This window comes from Dreissena polymorpha, chromosome 13 (assembly GCF_020536995.1).
Source record: "Dreissena polymorpha isolate Duluth1 chromosome 13, UMN_Dpol_1.0, whole genome shotgun sequence".
Taxonomy (NCBI): Eukaryota; Metazoa; Mollusca; class Bivalvia; order Myida; family Dreissenidae; genus Dreissena; species Dreissena polymorpha.
Window position 1 is genome coordinate 2,269,014 of NC_068367.1, and position 22,902 is coordinate 2,291,915.

The window sequence follows — 22,902 nt, forward strand, 5'->3', positions numbered from 1 at the left end:
TAAATTCAAAAAAGCACAGGTGGATAGCGTGTGGCTATGATATCAATAAGTGACAACATCTTTTTGAATGATAAATAAACAAATTATAACGAAACATCAACTTTTCCAGAAAAAAATCACTTTAAAAAATATATATTACAAGGTATTCAACTCAAAATGACCCGAAAACCGGATGCATCGCTTTGAACAGCCATAACTTCATCAATTGTGCAGCGATTTTTACGAACTCGGTCTTATTCAACGCAAAAATAAATTTCCTTTCTGGAAATGTACATAGCTTGCAAGATATTTACAAATGCTGGGTAAAACGTTCGGGCGAGAAGAAAGGACGCGATTTTTATTTAAAAAAAAAGAACTCTAATATCATTTGTTCGTGGAGAAACTGAATGCAGCACATGCTATGTAGAGTGTTACTATTTGACCTCATGATGTATAGCCAAATTAAAACAATTTGTCTGGTTTTGTTTGATGTCTTTTTTTCTTTAAAAAAGCAAGATACTCCCAAAGGGAGACAACATGTATTCCTAAAGATTGTCCTATGTATACACAGGGTTACTCAGGTCAGAGGCAAAGATTGGGTGACAGGATACACATCGAAAGAACTAGCAAAACAATTAGAAACTGCTAAAAAAGTAGAAAGCCTTACATTCGAACTCACCGGCGGTGGATTAGTAATCTTAGCGAACCTTTATACATTTTAACTTATAAAAGAGGCATGCATCATCTACTACAATAACTTTCCCTCTGATAAAGGAACAGTCAATATAACATACGTGAAAGAAAAATCAAACTTGAATTTAGATGAAAGTATTATCAAAACCAGTACGCAATATACCTTGAATATCTACATGACCAGATGCAAATTCATGGAAAACGGAAAAAAACAATCTTTTTACAGATAAAGACATTTTTGAGATACAGGACATTGTGTTGAATGCTCGAGATGGAAAACTAGTGGATGTAGCGGGTATAAACAGACTCTTGGATTGAAAACATCATGAACGATAACACGAATGGTACAGTAAATGATAAGATGCAAAAAGGTATTTCAAATAAGCAAACCTGTCAAACAAAAAAATAATGAAGTAGAGGATATAACTTGTATTAAATGTTCAAGACCATGCAAATCTAGAGACGTTTATCGTGACTTTGGCTCTCACTGGGTGCACTACAACTGCTCGGGGATGTCCGAGAGCGATATCGAAATGGTGGAGGACAAGGACAGAACATGCAATTACACATGTTAACTATGTAACAAAATAAAAAAAGGGGCCATAAGATACAGCTGGTCATTCCCTCACTGGGCACATCAAAAGTAAATGGGGCACAGTCCATAACAAATATAGACAAGAGCACCGCATAACAGGTGCCACGCTCGGCTGCGGGTGCAGTTTTGAATAAATGAAAGCTTGTCAGAATTTTTTTTGGATGTCACAGTGACCTTGACCTAGTGACCCAAAAATGGGTGTGGCATGTAGAACTAATCAAGGTACAGCTACATACGAAGTTTCAAAGTTGTAGATTGAAGCACTTTGATTTTTGAGCCAATGTGCAAAACCTTGACAAAATGTTAAGGTTTTAGCACGACGCGGACGACGCGACACGACGAGCTGGCTATGACAATACTTCGGGTTTTCTCCGAAAACAGCAGAGCTAAAAATGACATTAAAACATTCAAATATGTGAAACCTGCAATTCTCTGTGTCATGAACACTGTGTTGAAATTAGTGTGGACAAACTCACCTCTCGCTGTTGTAGATGTGCTAGTCTGACAGATCAGATGACAAGACCTTATAATAGTGTGATGGTCAGCCAGGATGAAGAGGACCCAGGCTGTCAACTGGTTTTCCTTTTTCTATTTTTTTTGTATTTTCCATAGTTTTTCCTACTTTTCCTTTAAAAACTCCTATTATTCCTACGTTTTCATTTTGGTAGATGTAATTTTTATGTGACTGAAATACCTAATCATTATTTTTAAGTGTTTTTGGATTTTTGAAGCTTGATTGGTGCCATTTCTACACTGAACATGTATAATACTGAGCTGGATGGGATCTGTAGCTGAGAATGTGTGTCCTCATTCCTCTCCACATCATTATGTTGAAAGGTTCGGGTACTACTTACATGTACCCCGGGTACTCTTAAGTATACTAACATGTACACCGGGTACGGTAAATATACTTAAACGTACCCGGTCGATATTAGACTGTACCCGAGTAGTATTACCGCCTAAAATTCGATGTCGTAAAACGCGCTACCGATTACCGTAAAACGATATTAATTATCTTAAGGTCACATAACCCCAAACCGGAACTCCTGTTTTTAGGGTTACATGCAGTCAGCTTGATACTTAGCACACATTGTTGTGTGCATGCTGCCTAGGATTTGTAAAATAAATTGCAAATGGCTAGTTTTGGTATCAACTTGAAGGTATATTTGTAAGCAATAAGAAAAAAAGCCATTTTTGTGCTCTACTTTTTGTGTTGATGGTTCCCGGCTTTGAAAGTAGGTCATACTATTTGAGCCCAAAATGGTTGTCTGCACAGCTGTCAAAACCGGTTTGCCTATTCTAAGGTAAATATTTTGAGTTAGCACACATAGAATTTAATGAAATGCATTATATTCAAAAGATTTTGCATTTATCTTTCCAATGATGTATGATGATATACTGGGTATGCGCTTGATCATGGTAAAAATTGATATCGAACTTCAACTATTTTATATGTAATATAGAAGGAAATTAATTGCGCATGCGTAACCTTAAACTTCTCTAAAAAAAGCATTAACGTGATTTTGAGTATAAGTTTTGACAATTTAGAGGCCATTTAACAGAAAATTTAACACAAATGTGAACATAATTAATTTAAAAAAAAAGCCGACAACGACCGATTTGCGTTTAAATTCCCGGGTACGTTTTAGTTTATATAACGTTCCCGGGGTTCATGTAAGAATACTAAAGAGTACCCGGGGTAGATGTAAGCAGTACGCGAGCCGAAAATGACCAATCAAGCCTTAGTGTATTTGTATGTTAATTTTAGTTTTATAGTTGTAAAGAATGTCAAAGTTTAACGTGTCTGGGAAAACCTATGTCGACCCTAGAGGCATTGGAATTGACTATTTCCTCGTTCAGCATCAATATCAAACAGCGCCTCTTAAAAAAATAGATCATCAGAAACTTGGAGTTAAACACAACAGACCATTACCCAATCAAACTTAAACTCCTGTCAACTATAGCAGTCAAAATCGAGCAGAAAAAGCTCCTCTCAAACTTAAGATTAAATGGGACAAAATTGAAAGCGCTATGTATGAAACTGAAATGGATAAAAGATTGTCTGAATTGGATCTTTGTGAACTAACATACACTGAAGATATTGAAAAAATACTCCTAAAAAGTCATGAAAATTGTCGAAGACACTGTTAAATCCTTCTCCAGTAATGTAAAAGTGCAAAAGTCAAGTCCAAATTTGAAAATCTGGACCTATGAAATAGGATGTGTCTGAAAAGAATTACGCTCGGTATTCCAGGAATGAAGCAGGAAAACGAAGGGACCTTCAAAATAATCTATTCGAAGAAATGAAGAAATGTAAAAGACATTTTCGCAGCTCAATTAGGCGTGAGCATGCGCGAAGACTCACACAAGATCGAGAGAATATTATGAATGCATAGGCTTGTTAACAGACAACGCAAAACGAAATCATGTCATATCTATGATCTAAATGTCAACGGAGTGCAGCATACTGGTATAAATGAATTAATGCATGGTTTTAAGACACACTTCTAATATTTAGCGACACAAACGGAGAGCACACAGTTCGACAGTATATATCATGAAACTGTTCATAATGAACTATCACATATCAAGAACTTAGTGAAGGACCGAGACGTCAGTGTAATACCTGAAGAAGAACTTGAACAAGCAATGAAAAAGAGTAATAAGGTAAAAATCTGTCGACTTAGAACTATGGCCTGACAATGGAAAGTATCCTGAAGGGGGGTGGAAACGTACAAACAGTACTATTACACTTACTGAATTCTTTTATGAAACTCGGGACAATCTCAACTTGCCTTAAATAGGAATATTAACAGCTGTTTTCAAAAATAAGGGAGATTGATCTGACGTGTGTAACTTCCGCGGAATTACGGTTCTACCAGTCATAGAAAAGATACTAGAATTAGTGATTAGAAACCGAATCGCACCTACTCTCAGCCAAAAATAAAGGCCATACCAGCGAGGTTTCACGCCGAACACCTCACCGCTACATGCTGCTTTGATTGTAGAGGAAGTAACCAGAGATTGCAAGGACATTGACGAGCCTTTGAACCTGATCTTCCTTAATGCAAAAGCGGCCTTCGACGTTGTTGATCATAGCCATCTACTTCGAATGGTATACCATGCTGGAATAACTGACAGGCACTGGTCAATCATACAGAGTATCGATACAGATGCAAGCAGTGTAGTAAACTGGGGGGGGGGGGGGGCTCAGTACAGAACTATATCAAGTCTACATAGGTTACAATACACTAAATGATCGCTTCATGTAGGGCTGTACTCTCTAAAAAAATATCATAGTTGACAGGAAGGCATGTTTTACACTTTTTACCATTATTCGGGTGTTATCTTGCAGAGATAATGGTAGGGCATGAATAGGTGTTCACTACTGAATCCCTGAAATATGATACACGTGAAGAATATAGTAAACCATTGCACTAGAAAAGGTTACATTCCACTAAGAAACGGCCGAAAAAAAAAATGCAAAAACAGTCGATTTTGATTTGTGTCAAGTTCGTTCTTGCTTCGTTCATGACATATCTTTTTTATTGCATAAATCGATTCCGCTTAGAATGGCCTTTAAGAAAAGGCATGGTTATGGGGGTCTCTATGTGCAAAATGTTGCATTTATTTTCGCTCAAAGTTGTCGCTTTTACATTGAATTATATATGGAAACTATTTAGTGTATTATGACCTAAACGCAAAACCAGGCCTAGTCACAAAGGAGCTGTATTTACAGAAAATCATCATTTTTTTAGTGGGATATGACGCGTTTTGGCGAATTTCACGGAATAAATGCGTCTGTTTCACGAATTTAAGGAGCATCGTGAGTTTTTAAGAAGAAAATACGTTTTCAGAGGAAAATAAGAAAAAAAAACGTACAAAAACTCGTCTTGAGCATCTCAAATCGCAACAATTTGTGCTGAAAGCGCTCATGACCACGTTTTAATAGTTGTTTACTTCTTTTTCTACATAACTTGTAAAAATATTCTAGAATTTTGACCGATTGTAATTATTTAGGGTAAACGTTTTCTCGCCTGAACGCCCGTTATAAATCAAAGCTCCGAACGCGAAAGCCACATGGCTTATCAGGCGTTATAATAAAATGCATTTTCAAGCATTTCTACGTGAAAGATCGGTCTGAAAATTGGCATGCACGTAGAAAATAGGTTTATAAGTATCGAGAAGTGCTTATTTTTGGCGATGTTAACAGTAAACGTTGTCTTATAGGTTACAATACACTAAATGATCGCTTCATGTAGGGCTGTACTCTCTAAAAAAAATATCATAGTTGACAGGAAGGCATGTTTTACACTTTTTACCATTATTCGGGTGTTATCTTGCAGAGATAATGGTAGGGCATGAATAGTTGTTCACTACTGAATCCCTGAAATATGATACACGTGAAGACTATAGTAAACCATTGCACTAGAAAAGGTTACATTCCACTAAGAAACGGCCGAAAAAAATAGTTGCAAAAACAGTCGATTTTGATTTGTGTCAAGTTCTTTCTTGCTTTGTACATGACATATCTTTTTTATTGCATAAATCGATTTCGCTTAGAATGGCCTTTAAGAAAAGGTATGGTTATGGGGGTCTCTATGTGCAAAATGTTGCATTTATTTTCGCTCAAAGTTGTCGCTTTTACATTGAATTATATAGGGAAACTATTTAGTGTATTATGACCTAAACGCAAAACCAGGCCTAGTCACAAAGGAGCTGTATTTACAGAAAATCATCATTTTTTAGTGGTTTATGACGCGTTTTGGAAAATTTCACGGAATAAATGCGTCTGTTTCACGAATTTAAGGAGCATCGTGGGTTTTTAAGAAGAGAATACGTTTTCAGAGGAAAATAAGAAAAAAAACGTACAAAAACTCGTCTTGAGCATCTCAAATCGCAACAATTTGTGCTGAAAGCGCTCATGAACACGTTTTAATAGTTGTTTACTTCTTTTTCTACATAGCTTGTAAAAATATTCCAGAATTTTGACCGATTGTAATTATTTAGGGTAAACGTTTTCTCGCCTGAACGCCCGTTATAAATCAAAGCTCCGAACGCGAAAGCCACATGGCTTATCAGGCGTTATAATAAAATGCATTTTCAAGCATTTCTTCGTGAAAGATCGGTCTGAAAATTGGCATGCACATAGAAAATAGGTTTATAAGTATCGAGGAGTGCTTATTTTTCGCGATGTTAACAGTAAACGTTGTCTTATAGGTTACAATACACTAAATGATCGCTTCATGTAGGGCTGTACTCTCTAAAAAAATATCATAGTTGACAGGAAGGCATGTTTTACACTTTTTACCATTATTCGGGTGTTATCTTGCAGAGATAATGGTAGGGAATGAATAGGTGTTCACTACTGAATCCCTGAAATATGATACACGTGAAGACTATAGTAAACCATTGCACTAGAAAAGGTTACATTCCACTAAGAAACGGCCGAAAAAAAAAGTTGCAAAAACAGTCGATTTTGATTTGTGTCAAGTTCTTTCTTGCTTTGTACATGACATATCTTTTTTATTGCATAAATCGATTCCGCTTAGAATGGCCTTTAAGAAAAGTTATGGGTATGGTTATGGGGGTCTCTATGTGCAAAATGTTGCATTTATTTTCGCACAAAGTTGTCGCTTTTACATTGAATTATATAGGGAAACTATTTAGTGTATTATGACCTACATATACCCTCTTTTACACCGTCTGAAATCCGCAGATCTCGGGTGCTCGATAGGAAGTATAAAGTGCAATGCAAGCGCGTGTGCAGATTACATAACTATTCACGCAAAATCTTCTGCAGAGGCCGAAATTCTTATTAGTATGGCTATAGATTTCTGCGAAATATATTTTTTAATACAGCCAAAGAAAACTGAAGCTCTTTTAGTACTACCATCAGAAAAAACAAAACATTATGATAATGATTTCGTAATTTATGACAATAAAATCACAAATCTTCCTGTAGCATACACCTTGGACTTTTGCGAGCAACTACACTAAAAGGAGCGGCCGAACATGTCAATAACAACATCCAACAGGAAAGAAGAGCTGTATACATTTTTATGTCAAGTGGACTCCATGGTGTAGGGGTCCTAAATGCACGATCAGCTCTACACGCCATCAGAATGTTTGTCAGTCCAATTTAGTTGCACGAGCTGGAAATTGTCTCCTAGACAAGCAAAAACGTTTAATTAAACAAATGTTTATGCTCCACATACATGCTTCCGATGCAGCGATCTATTTGCTGAGTGGATTTCTTCCAACTGAAGCTTTGATTCACAAAAATGCCATTGTTACATTCAACTCCGTGTGTCTACAGAAATTGATGCGATCGAGAGGCGCCTAACCTTGCGCCAAATTAGTGTAAATAATTATAAAAGAACAAGCTGGTTTATCGAAGTACAAAAACAATTTAAAAAATATGACATTGGGACCCAGAAAAAATATTAAAAATCCAGTAAAATAAGAGTTCAACCGCCATCATTGAAGATCGCGGTGGTGTAGTGGACGAGGTGTCCGCCTAGCGATTGGGAGTTCGTGGGTTCGCTAGTACTGGTTCTTCCCAGGAAACGGACTCGATAATGTCCATCTGCCTATAATGCTCTAAAGGGCGCTTGGCAGTATATATAGATAGATAGATCTATACTCACTGGCAATAGTTGATATATTTACAGAGGCATCAAACAAGAGTACATTACGGCATCTAAATTTACAACACATAACCATAGGAAGACCTCATGCTTTGCTACATACCTGCAAGATTATCTTGGGACGCCAATAGAGCTCTAGTAAAGCTAAAACTGATAACAGAAACATACATTATTCAGAGTACTAGAGCACGCTTCAACAAAAGTGAGGTTGATCCAACTTGTCGAACATGCCACTACGCAGAGGAGACTATGTCACACTTCCTGCTAGAGTGCACTGCCCTGGGGATTGTACGTAAACCAATCCTGGGTGAAATTTAACATAAGGTGAACCTCTTATTGTGTAAAGCTACAAAGCCATGGGATGAGCACTCCTCAGAAGAACAGGTTAATATAATCATCGATTGTACCTCACTTTATATTAGTGATCAAAAGCAGGCCGAAAGGCTAGAAGGCGTCGAGTTCCAATGTAAAAGACTCATATTGTCCCTTAATTACGAACGCTATAAACATTTTAAGCTATCTGATCAATCGAACCCCTAAAACAATCATTCCATATTAACATAACTGCATCCAAGACCCTCCCTAACATAATACATGTGTGAAAAAGTGTAAAGAATATATGTATAATAGTGTTAACTGGTGCTTATTAACATTTAGTGCTGGAAAGGCTACATTAGACATCACGATTTTTCTTAACGGTTCACCTATACTGGTGGAGAAGACACAGAGATAACAAGATAGGTAGCTGAGCCGGATGCTTCGTCAGGATTGCTATTCTCTTTCGAACAAAGCAAGATCTTTTCAGTCTTCCTACTTCGAGGCTATTCCCTTTGCTGTAAAGCACGTGATCTCTGAAACTTTTCTCTGTGATCTGATTACGGTAATTGCTTCACAATCCGTAACTGTATATGTTATAAGTAAAATGGTAGTATATGTCATGTGCGAAGTCACAGTATCTTTTATAAACAAAATCTGTTATAAGCGATATGGTTCTTACTGCAAACATGATATATTAGTCACTGTATTAGCAAAATGGTTACATATTTTAGGAGCAGTATCTGGTGGTCTTATTGGCATACTGAACAAGCTGTCCATTCAATTTGGTTACAGAAGAGTCAATATGCTGTGTCCAAAAAAATCAGATTAATTCATACCATTTAAATGCTATTTTATTCAATATTTATGTTCCTTGACAATATTGGTATGGCATACTTAATATCAAAATCAATATTCTAAATTGTATGGTTGCCAACAGAAAAACCATGAACACCCAAAATAACCCACTGGAAAGTTTTTTCAATAATGAAAATTACTTATACATATATTTACACATTACCCAGAAGTTTCATGCCAAAATACAACATATTAAATACTAGTATTACAATAACAACAACATACATGTCAATGCAAAATTTCCCATTTGATTGCTTAACAAAACTACCTGGTAGTGGTATTTGTTTTAATGTCCAAACATATACATTAAAAAAAGAAGCTTGTTTTTATTTTAACTATCCTGACACCATGGTCAATGCGACTATTACAATGTTACTGTTACCAGGGCTTCTCTTTGATTCTCATTTCGATCCAAGGTTGTTGAAATTATGATTTTTGAAAGTTTAATTTATAGAAATAACAAAAAAGCTCTACAAAATCTGAGAAATATATGTACACGAGTCCATATTGTTGCTTCATTCTTCAAATCTATGACCTGTATTACAATAGTACTCACAAAAGATGATATTTGGTGAAGCTTATCCATTGAATATGTTCAACCTTACAAGCAAACTTTAACATATTTTAAACAAAACTTTTACAGACAGTCGGTACCTAAATGTAACAATTAAACTATACAAATATGTTCATGATAAGATGACAATTTTTTTATAACTTTTAATAAAAAACTAAGAAAAACAAAATTGTGCACACAACTTTGTTATGAATCATGTAATCAATGGCAGATACTCTTTTTTAGAAAAACAAACAAACAACGTAATTTAATCACTTGAGTCACTAGAATAATCCTTTCTTCTCAACTGTTTCAATTCTTTGCGGGACTTCTTTCTATCGTTGTCAGACATATCCTTTCCTGAAGAGGATGACTGCCTTCGACGCTTGGTTTTCTTGTCAGGAGATCTATCATCACCTTTTTCACTGTCCGTTGAATCTCTAGCTTTTCTTGAGCTATGCAAAGGTCTTTTTGTATCTGCATTATCTGACAAGCTCTTCATCTTTCTGTCTTTCATTCTTTTCCCATCTTCTACAGAGCTTGATCGGCCCCTACTTTTACTGTCTCTTCTAGTTTTTCTGTCCTTATAATGATCTTGGGGCGGTCTTTTCATACTTTCAGATTCAGATGAACTAGAGCTGTCTTGCCTTTTTCTTGCCTGTCGCCGATCATCACTGCTTTTTCTATTTCTAGACATGTCTCTATGATTGATATATCTCTGTTCCCTTTCTCTGCTACCACTTTCCGTCCCTCTACCAGTTCTATGTTTCACCCTATCACTTTCATGTTCCCTTACACTTCTACCCTCTCTACTACTTCTATCTCTATCTACTTTTGCACTTTTCCCCCATGACTTTTCTCTTTTGATTTCCCTTTCCCTACTTGTACTTCTTTCAACAACCCTTCCATGATTTCTCAAATGTTCACGCCCATCCCTATTCTGTCTTGTCTGCTTTTGAAATCTTTCATCTCTGCTGTCTCTAGAACTGCTTCTTTGCTCTCTAGCATTTCTACGATTGTCCATTTCTCTGCTGTGCGATCTTCTCACATCTCTTCTATGTGATTCTGTTTGTCTAATTGTGTCAGGACTTCTAATATGAGGATCTTCACGAGTTCTGTTACTGGATTTACTGCCTACCCCTCCATTCTTTCTTGGTCTTCTGTCATTCTCAGAATCTGAAAAAAACATTTAGAATAATCTATGTGTGCCCATTTATCTTTATAACCATGGAGAAACTGGCAAGCATCAGACTTACTCAGAGAAAAAGATATAAAGAAGTTGCAAATAATGAGAACTTTATATCTACAAAAACCCACTACACATGTCCTGGTTGCACTACATGCTATACCCTTAGATAATTGGCAGTAAGAATTTCATTCTTATAAATTTTATTGAACCCTTGCTGGCAAATGAAAATTTAAGGTACATTTAAATGATTTTTGAAGGAACAATATAAATCTTTTTTTAATTGACTGAATAACAGTTCATATGATCCAAATTTAACTTGTTATATAGTTTACCTAAAAATCTGAGAAATGTGCCTGGAAAAAAAGTTGGTTGGCATTTTTTAGGCATGGCTGCTTTTTATGTTTTTTTGGTATCTAAATACCCTCTGCTGAAAATCTAGAGGGGATGTCACCTTCTCAGGTGCTTGACATCCTTTTAATAGGTCAAAGGGTACAGTTTTCAGTTTTTTCGGAGATGAAATACATCTCATTGTGATATATAAACAAAATTGAAAAGTTTAAGGCAGTAATATTGTCTAAAAATGAACCTGCTTGGATCTAATTAAAATTTTATCTATTCTAGTGTTCACTTATATAGGTCAAAAGGTCATTTAGTGTACTTTTATGCCAAAATAAACATGACAACTGGCATTGAAAATCAAAAGAATAAAATATTGTGTTCAAAAAGTTTTTTTTTTTAATGGAATAGTTTTTGCTAATATATGTTTTCTCTATAAGCCTATTTCTAAAGTTAAAAGAAAATTTAAAAGGATCAATTATATATAATGAAGAACAACGTATGCTTAAACGAAGACTGAAACTCATTTGTGTATTTCAGTGTCTTATTACATTGTTTTAAGTGTACATTCTTTATCCTGTTTAAACTGCGTATATCTAATACTGCTGATTTAATCCCTGGTGAATTACTAGATAAATTCGACAAAGAGAAAAGTAAAGTGAAGAACTTTTTATCTGGAATTTCTACCTACATTTGGTTGACATCTTTATGAAATTCATTAAAGCCCAAAGAATAGGCGATTGGCTGTTTCATAACGAAATCTTTCCGGAGATGCTACCGTGGCTAGTGGTGTACGATTACACAAACTATGCCCGCTGGGGTCCTGTATATCTAGCAGACATAAAAGCTTTTGAATATGCAGCACCTGAATGGTTCAAAGAGTTTATTAGTGGTCACTTTGTAGTCAGGCTGAAGGAAAAAGCATTCAACGAATTACATGTCAACCAAATTACTGAGTGGAAAAACCAAATGTGTAAAAATACAGGGGGTATTATTGGAATGACAAGACATGACCAGGCAAGAGATAGGTTTAGTATTAAGTTGTCAGTAAGATCTGAGGTTTTCAATAGTACCATGAAATTGTTCAATCAAAATGATGATGACGAAGATATTGGAATATTCAAGAATAGAGCAGATGAAACTCGTTCGAGAGTTTCTTCAGAGGAAGAGTACATCAAGAAAATGATGCAGCTCTTTGGTTCATATGATACATTCGGAGTGCAAGACGAGAACAGACTATTCTCAATAGCATCTAATGATATCACAGATGATTTATTAACCTGTGAAAATCGAGGTAAACATTACTTAAGGAATTTGCAGAGAAAAAGGCTGAACGAGCAGAATGTTGAATTTTATGCTCCTATTCAAAAGGTACAGTCCAAAACATTTGCATTCCTCTATGAGGAGACAGTCAGTGACAACGATTTTATAGGCTGACATGCAGAGACTTTTCAACACAGCTCAGCTAATTCAGGGAGAGCCGTAGAAACAGCATATGTTCAAGAACATGAACTTTCTGATGTGCCATTATCATTTGCAAAGGCTAGTGAGAAAATGCATGAAACCCAGAAATCAAACTTACTCCATGTGCTTACAAAGGACAATGATATAGTGACGCCTCAAGTTTGTCCGACAACGACTGATGCAACATGTGCAATAATTGATGGACATGCCCTTATACAGAGTTTAGGTTAGCCTAAGGACTGTCAAACGTTTGGACAATATCCAACTGTTTTTGTAACATCTGTTTTAAGGCATTTCAGCGCAAACACTACCTGAGTTGATGTGACTTTTGATCGATACTTTGAAATAAATTATATCAAAGAAGCAACTAGTCTAGAGTAAGAGTTAAGAGGAAAGGAAAGCGTCCACCTATTAGGAAGCTCAAAACAAGAGGGCCATGATGGCCCTGAATCGCTCACCTGACTCATTAAGATCAGATGAAAACTATGACCTCTATTGTCTACACAATGTTTTTCTATGATTTGACCTAGTGACCTAGTTCCTGACTCTAGATGACCCAAATACAATCCCAATCCAGATTTCATCAAGATAAACATTCTGACCACAGTTCATAAATATTGGATGAAAACTGTGACCTCTATTGTCAACACACGTTTTTTCTATTTATTTGAACTAGATTTTTACCCCAGATGATCCAAATACAATTCCACACAGATTTCATCAAGAATTCTGACCAAATTTCATAAAGGTTGGATGAAAACTGTGATCTCTAATGTCTACACAAGGTTTTTCTATTATTTGACCTAGTGACCTAGTTTTTGACCCCAGATGACCCAAATAAAATCCCAACCCAGATTTCATCAAGATAAACATTCTGACCAAATTTCATAAAGATTGGATGAAAACTGTGACCTCTATTGTCTACAGAAGGTTGTTCTATTATTTGACCTAGTGACCTTGTTTTTGACCCCAGATGACCCAAATACAATCCCAAACCGGATTTCATCAAGATAAACATTTTGACCAAATTTCATCAAGATTGGATGCAAACTGTGACCTCTACTGTCTGCACAAACAAATTGTTGACGGACGGACGCACAGACACACGCAGGCACGCACAACGGACGCCGGACATCACACGATCACATAAGCTCACCGTGTCACTTCATGACAGGTGACCTAAAAATATGTGTCGGAGATAAACATGAACAGTTGTGGTTAAAATCCCATAGAAACAAGGGCTGTTTGTAAAACATGCATGCCCCCCTATATGGGCTATAAGTTGTAGTAGCAGCCATTGTGTGAATACGTTTTTTGTCACTGTGAATGGTGGTGGTGGTGGTGGTGGTGTAGTAGTAGTAGTAGTAGTAGTAGTAGTAGTAGTAGTAGTAGTAATAGTAGTTGTAGTAGTAGTAGTAGTAGTAGTAGTAGTAGTAGTAGTAGTAGAAGTAGTAGTAGTAGTAGTAGTAGTAGAAGTAGTAGTAGAAGTAGTAGTAGTAGTAGTAGTAGTAGTAGTAGTAGTGGTAGTAGTAGTAGTAGTAGTAGTAGTAGTGGTAAAAGTAGTAGTAGTAGTGGCAGTAGTAGTAGAAGTAGTAATAGTAGACGTGGTGGTGGTGGTGGTGGTAGTACTAGTAGTAGTAGTACTAGTAGTAGTAGTAGTAGTAGTAGTAGTAGTAGTAGTAGTAGTAGTAGTAGTAGTAGTCGTAGTAGTAGTAGTAGTAGTAGTGGTAGTAGTAGTAGAAGTAGTAGTAGTAGTAGTAGTAGTAGCAGTAGCAGTAGCAGCATTACAAGACCAATACTTAAGAATGATCAAATGGGAAAAGGTAACATAGCACCAGCAGTAAATATGGGGCTCATTTACAGGTCAGATTTGGAATCTCTGCTGTAAAATGAGATTTTGAATGAATTAAAGGGAGGCAAATCTGTAATAAAAAGAACATGCATAAACCGTAGTTGTTTCCCTTGTTTGAACCATGCTAAATCCTTACAAGTTTGGAAAGAATTGGATGAAAAATTTGGACTTTATTGCATAAACACCATTTTCTCAATTCAAGGGGAGGTAATTCTGTACTTCATGGACCAATAATGCTCATTTTTTGTAGGGTTCGTGTCCTCATTGATATAAAGACACTGTGCAAATTTGGAAAGGATCGGACAAAAAATGTGGAAGATTTTTGAAAGTTTTCACAAAATAGGCAAAAACGAATAAACATGCAAAGTTCAACGAGCTCCTGCGGCCATGTTTTTTGACGAATCAAATTTCTTTGAACAACTTTTTCAGGGGAGCCCTCAAAGGTCATCCCTGTGAATTTTTTTGAAAATCTGATGAGCAGTTTCTGACAAGAAGATTTTTTAAGGTTTTTACCATATATGGTCATGGCGGCCATCTTGGTTATGCGATCAATTTTTTTTTAACAATTCTTTTGTCCCATGACCTAGGGATGCTCCACATGAAATTTAGTTGAAATTGGCTCAATGGTTTAGTAGAAGAAGATGTTTACAAATTGTTTACGGACGGACGGACGGACGCCGGACGCTGAGTGATCACAATAGCTCACCTCGAGCTATCGCTCAGGTGAGCTAACAAGTCCAAACGTTCCTTTTCCACAAATATGGGAACAGTATATCACACATGATGACAATTAAGCAGACTTGGCTGAATTTCTCTCAAACGAATTGCTAAAACAATCAGAAAATCTTCCAGCAGGATTGACTATACGTGTAGTGTAGGAGGTGGATTTCCAGGTGATGTTAATTCAAAGTCGAGAACTTTTGATGCGACAAACCTATGTGTAAATTATGAGAAGGCAGATATGCGGATGATATTGCACTGAAGGGACGCTATTGATAGAGGCTACAAGCTTTTAGAAGTATATTGTAGAGACACTGACGTTCGGCTCTTGTTAATATACCACATTGGAGCTGACGCCGAGGTATATATGATATCTGGTACAGGCAAACAAAGAAAATGTTATCCTGTGCACACAATTTCTGAAAAACTAGGTGACAATGTCAGAATGAACATTTTGGGGTTTCACACATTGACAGGATGTGACACCACTTCTGCTCTTAATGAAATTAGTAAGAAAAGCGCCTGGGTGAAATATATCGCACAACCTAATACATCGGATGGTGATGCTCTAGCAGTTTCTAAAGGACATGGTTCACTAACCACCAAATAACGCCCAACCTCAGATTTTCCCAAAATGTTTGCTGTATTTATTGCAATGTGTCTATTTTTTAAAAATGACGTTCGTTTTGCAATATACTTAACTACGACGTCAAAATTGGCGAATAAACAACCCCTAGTAACACAACGAAATGGCGCTCATTTATGACGTCATTTAACATGCCGTTATTGCGCTTAATTACGTTTGCGCTTATGTTACATTTTCCACTGTCAAAACATTGTCTAGATCGAACCATATCGGATTTTGTTTAAAGATTTTTTGGTAAATAAGGCTAATTAAAGATTTCCATTTCATTATAGGGTACACTTCTCGTATATTTTGTCAATTTCTTTCGATAAGAAGAATTAGGCGAGTAGAATAAACAGTCAACTTGTGTATTTGAGAAAAAGCGGTATTTACATGCGTCCCAGTTTCCGGTCAAATACATTTGAAGGTGTAAGTCTCTTTCATGAAAATAAAGCCTTTTTCATTTCAAATATTTATGAAGAGTTACTAGATAAATATAATATTATTATACTTAGTTGTGGCGTGACACTCTAGTGCGTTCAGTTACAGCGAACGTTTGCGAACGTTCTGCTATTGAACGCCGGTTCGCCGCGAACCGAAGCGAACCCTCTTGGGAGGTAGTTCGCTAGCGAAACCAAAGTCTATTGCGTTCAGTTACGCTCGAGTGGTCATTGTCGGATCGGGTACTACTTACATGTACCCCGGGTACTCTTAAGTATACTTACATGTACCCCGGGTACGGTAAATATACTTAATCGTACCCGGTCGATATTAGACTTACCCGATTTGTATTCCAGTCCAAAATCCGATGTCGTTAAAACGCTACCGATAATCTTAAACAAACTTCTGTTTATAAAAACTGCATCAACATGCTTTTTGGGTACGAGGTTCAATTACATAAAGGCCATTTCACAGAAAATTAACATAAATGTAGATGTAATTAATTAAAAAAAATAGCCGACAACGACCGATTAAGCGTTAAATTAATTGAACCCGGGGTACATGTAAGTATAATTAAGAGTACCCAGGGTACATGTAAGTAGTACCCGAGCCGACAATGACCAATCCAGCTTCAGTTACAGCGAACGTTTGCTATATTTCGCGAACCGAAACGAACCCTTTCGGGAGGTAGATCGATAGCGAAACCAATCGTTCAATGAGACCGAATTGGAAACGAACGATGATTGGCGAACGTTCGTTGTAACTGAACGCACTAGAGTTGTGACGGTAAACCTCGTAGATTTGTCAATTCTCCCAACCCCTGACCGATAACATTCATTTTATAATTCAGTAGCATACTATTATCTATATTTTAGGTTACAACGGCCTTCGTCTCCATTTACACGCTAGAGTGAAAAAGAAGACAGTTCATAGCTATTAGCGTAAACGAGAATGATCAGAAATATAAACAATTAATAAAGAAATAGACAAAAGCAACCCTTCATCTGTTTGATGAATTATATAGATCTCAACATATGTTAAGTAACTAATTATTTAAATGTTATACCAGTAGCACTATCTACTATCACTCTCGCTAGAACTTGAATCATCAATACGAATTGCAGAAGCGTCAGACAGGTACTTTCCCCAATCTCGAACCCCTAAACTTTCCTTTTGCTGATATCTACCGGCAGACAAGAACCAGACTACGGCTGCAATGTGTGAACACATTCCAACCACTCGCGATCCAGTCTTGCATTGGCAGTACCATGATTCGACCATATCCTCACTGTGACGTATCCACAGCATGTACCTTCTGCTAGATGTATGGCGACTTTGCAATTTTGCAGAAATCAAACTTTGCTCGTGAGCATGCACTTTAATGTCACAATTTCCAGTTGTATGCTCTTGCATGTAGCTGGAACTCAAACGCAATTGGTAAACACCAAGTGTTAGTTCACTTAGCTGTTCATCACTTAAACGCGGAAATCCCTGTACTTCACAATCTTCAATAGGCCGCCAAATTGTCTTTTTCCTAGCAAGACCTTTCTCTTCTACTAACAATTTCAGCTCGTTTTCTTTTTCATTTTGTTGCAGCATCTTTTTGGCGATCAATTCATCTTGTTCGACTTGGTCTGGGGAACTTAGAGGGGGGAAATATTTGTTTGAGATGGCGCAAACAATTCTAACAAAGTCACCAATAAATGGCAGCTGGCTATTTGGCATCACATGATCTAAATATTTGAATCTCTTGATTCTAGCGTTTGCCGATTCGACCACCCATCTGATCTGTGAAATGATAATGAGAGATTATTATAAAAATGGCAATCTATGCGTTTTGCAAGTTTGGGTTCGTTACTTGTCGGGATTGTAAGGTTTATCAAAAGAAAATCATAAATAAAGAAAACGACTTATCATTATACACATTAAAACTTGAACTATCACAAAATATGATGAATACTCATTTATGGTGTCTTGTAAGGCAATCCATTTTAAAATGCATCCAACAAACAAAATGTCAGGCGGATGCACGATATTGAATTGTATATAAGTATGACATTTTATTGGATTCTGTTGACGCCTCACTTAGATATACAGAAACAAAAGTGTGTCTACAGATGACGGATATGCAGACAGACAGACATACAGACGAACATATATAAATCCAAATAAGCCCCATGTCCTCCGCATTTGAGCATATTTTGTATAGAAATCTTTGCGACCAATTGCTAATTTTGTGCACAATATATCCTTTTGTAAATTGTTTTGAAACATCTCCTACAGATGTGTTAAAACATGAAATGGGGATTGATATAGGTTAACCATGTTTGATTGTTAAGAAATTACGGGCTTTCCGGCAAGAGTAATTTAAAATTAATATAACCTGTAAGTGTAATACTTACTTTCGTTACTAGTCGACTCGCGTTGGCTTCTCCCGTAGTCAATTGTTTTTCTCCTTTCTGCATAATGGCTGGCATTTCAGCATTAATGCCGAGGTCCTTTAACAGGGGTAACGCATCTCGGAACCCTCGGTCTACAACAAATACATCCCCTTCTCTCAAAAGCCCCCTGATATCATCTATGTTTGTCTTCAACATGTGATTTAATATTGCTGCGTCATTGTTCTTGCCGTCTGACATGTACGGGCCTACTATTGTCAAAAAATGTCCAGTTGTTGTGACAACTACCATGGGCTTCACTAATGGCCTTCCCTTATGCAAACTAAATGAACGGCGCTGAAACTGAAAGTTGTTTGATTTATTGATGTAGATGTATGTACCATCCAAAACAAGAATTAACCTCTCTTCCTGGTTTCCAAACAGCTTCTTCGCTAAAGGCTTTGTATGTTCATTTATCAGCGATTCCCTAGTGACACTGTCAATGCCAAGATACAGAGGCACAAAACCGCGCATGAATGCATGCCTTACCGTTGATACTGCACGGCGTATACTGGACTTTGTGATTCCAAAGATCGTCGATAACAGCCTGTTGGACATACCGGAACACAGTTTGCATAAGAATATGCCAATACTGGTTTTGATGGATCTATTTGGGGTGTTTTTTATCTTGTCAAAAAGATGATTATAAAGATCTTCAAACTGTGCTCGATTTAGCTTCGTAAGTGACTGACAATCTGCATCACTTAAATTGTCAAAATTCAAATGTCTTGACTGTTGTTGGTAAAGCTTTCTAATTTTTTGTAACAAGTCATTGACGCCTGTTCTATTCATTTGAGATGTCTCTGTAATAGTCTTCAAATCCTTTAAAGCTGTCTCGGTCAATGCCCCTTCATAGACGTGAGATGGACAACATCTGGAATCCGCGGAAATAATAATGTTGTGATCTATAAAGGCGGATAAACGACCGTCTGCTGGCAATGAGATCAGTTTTGGACCTGGGCGCTTACATATAAAACATCTGGAATGGCTTCTTATGGTTGATGGAATTTGCAGGGTGATCTGAGAAAAAGAAAAGAAAGATCGTGTTTTAGAATTAGTGGAGTGTTTTATTCGTTAATACAACGCAAACAGACGTTTAAACCAGACTGATTTAACTACATTATTGTTGTAACTTTCGTCGGTTTTCCAATAAAAGATCATAACAAATGTCATCGTCGTATTAAACAAATACGTATCTTCAGCTTGTTACAATTGTTAATCGTCGGACACCACTGGTCTATTCATTACGTTACTCTCCATTCCTAAGTGATGTTTGAGCGGAGCGTAATCAGCAGCCGTGGGTATCCGACGATGACAAATTGTAACAAGCTGAAGATACGTATTATTTTAAAGACTGCATAGGATTTAAGATTCCTTTACATACTATTATACAGATGTAAAAGCACTGTAAATAGATATAAGGGCTACTTACTGATAATGGGCTAAATGGCTGTCTGGATGTAGATGGTTGGGGTTGGAAGTCCAGATCATTGCTGATGTTGTCTGAACATTGCCTAGGCTTTGGGGCATTCTTTTAGCTTTTGACACGACATTGGAAACAAATGACATCACTGTCTGTTGGATCTACAGCAGGCAAGACCCTTCGCAGATAGTTTTTAACAGTGTCAGTCAATGGACGACGATCTTTTGGTTTTGCACGCTTATTACAGCAAATGCATGTGTAGGCTTTCACCATCCTGAAATTAAAATAAGATTTAGAAACAAAATCTACGCGGGTACGATCTCGGATAGCCTGGACGTAGAGCAAAAGAAATTGAGTATCTTATCCATTGCGCCACGGTGATCAATAATTGTGGTAAGTATACAGTATAGTTATAGTTAACTTATGAGTAAAATTAGATTTCTCAGCTAATAAAAAGAGTACATTTTCATCTTCAATAACACACAATTTATCTCGCAAAGAAATTGCAATTATGAATAGTTTAATAACATATATATCGTAATGTTTACAACATCTTCCAAAATGAGCAGATTTGAATGTTAAAATCAGCACATTTTCGCTTTAAATCGCCGAGACTGTACCGAAACCCTATCCGTGTGCTTGTGATTTTCGTTGGTCTACTACAATAGGCAGATTATTTTACTTTACAATTTTTTTTTAACCACAAACTGATGTTGCTGACACTCAAACACTTTTTGTTGTATACAGATATCTGAATTGCTTGCAAAATGTACCTAGTAAACATTTCAAAGAAATAGCAGAAAATCTCAGTTAACACTAAATACTCACTGTTTGGATTTTCTCCCTTGAAAAAGGATATTATCGTTTGATCAAAGATCTTTAAATATAGATCTACGTGTTTATTAATAGATCTTTGTTTGCACCGATATTGGAAAAACACATTAAACTCAATTTACACACGCATAAGACGATATATTCCATTATCAAATTAATGTATTTACGTTATCTGAACGTGTTCAGGAATGTTTCATATTAACTTTTGTGTGTTTCCAATAACTTAATTTTTATAAATGTCCGGTAAACACATGTACTTCTGTTCAGTGGAAAATAACCTCCCTTTAATGACCCCAAATACGGCCCTCGTACAAATGCATGCGCATATCAAACATTGTTTTGTTTGCTCTTGCTTGTAAATGAAGAACCCAGAATGTATCAGTAACTTTAAAAAAAATATTTCGTATTATTAAGAAAGTTATTAAACAAAGCTCTTTATGACGTCCGAGCACTACTCACTAACCAGTATATATCCACTTTAACAGTGATATCGTTCGTGATCGCCCAAATGGATTATAACATAGATACAGTAAGCCATACTTATGGACCATGAAATGGGTAAACCATCATTTTTTGAATAGAAAAAATAATTGTTTATCTAAATGCCAACTTACCTTCAAGATATCTGGTATATCCGACTATTGGAAAACGCGTCGTCTGCACTTTGTTTAGATTGGATACCGACGCTATTCGTACCCAGTTATTTTCGAATGGCGCGTACACAAAATCGTTTCTTATGGCTTCTTTTTTTAACACCAACATTGATAAGATCATTATTTTGCCATTTCAGACTTAAAACCTCTAATAAATTTCGGTAATAAGTGGTATTTTAAGCAGTATTTTTTAATATAGGGTTAAAAAGATAGGTTCAATCAAGCATGGTGGGTTCTCGGAGATCAGCACTGGGTTACACATTCTTTTTAAAGTTAGATATGAGCGCGTCATAACACCGTCACAAAAATATAGTATTTTGTCTTTTGTTGTTTTTGTTATTGTTTAAGACAAAGTTTGTCATGGTGTTCTCGTGCGCTGACAGTTAATTTGTTGATGAAACAAAGAAATTTAGTGTAAATTCGCCATTTTCTTGTGTGTGATGTACTTTTATCATGATTTTTTTTACAATTGAAAACAAGGCACACTTATAAAATTTGACTTTTTGTGCAATTTAAATGTTATAGAAGATGAATACAAAATAAATAAATGACATTTTTGAAAATTTGATTTCATTGATTTTTGGGGCGTTTTTTGGTGGTTAGTGAACCATGTCCTTTCTGCTGTCAGGACCACCCACCAAACATTGACACATAAAGGTATCGGCTATTTTTGAAAGCCAGGAAGAGTTTGGGTTTGTTACCCCTTACAAATGATGCGTTTGAACTGCACATTAAACGGGCAAATTATCACGCAAAGATATAGCTAAATGCCACACAGACAAGGATGTTCAACCTGATGATCCTCTTGATACATGGTAACTTGAAGAATATTCATTTCAACCGGTATAGATGAGGACACAAAGTTCCCTGCAGCATGTGTCCAGTTAGTATCATGTAGCTGTTAAACCGAGTGTAGAACAGCACAATGTAAGTGCTATCGATCTGACCAAGGATGCTTGTTTGAATGCGCATGTGACGCAAATGGCTATGTTAAACATGGATAATTATTGTAAACGATAAAAGATAAGGAGATACATATACTGCAATAGTAATCCATGTTTTGAACAAAACTGTGAATTTATGTTATGTATGTTAAATAAATTATCACACAAGACTGACATTATCTTCAGCATGATGATACAGTAGGTCATAATAGTCCACTTAAGTTAGATGATAATTTGTTTAATATTATAAATGGTACTTCAAGATTTTGAAAAATATTACTAAATAGATCACTGTTTTTGGTAAAATAATTTCTGTTTTACAAATTCATGTCTATTACAA

General features: G+C 36.4%; 1 protein-coding gene across 2 annotated transcripts in view; it reads right to left on the reverse strand.

The window, feature by feature from the left end:
* Window positions 1–9,068: 9,068 nt before the first annotated feature.
* Window positions 9,069–22,902, reverse strand: part of LOC127855986 (corepressor interacting with RBPJ 1-like) — a 43,466-nt gene continuing 29,632 nt past the window's right edge. For both annotated transcript variants that reach the window (XM_052391921.1, XM_052391920.1), the window contains exon 10: window positions 9,069–10,819. In XM_052391921.1, coding sequence (XP_052247881.1) covers window positions 9,912–10,819 — 908 coding nt within the window. In that variant the 3' untranslated portion in view covers window positions 9,069–9,911. The remainder of the gene's footprint in view (window positions 10,820–22,902) is intronic.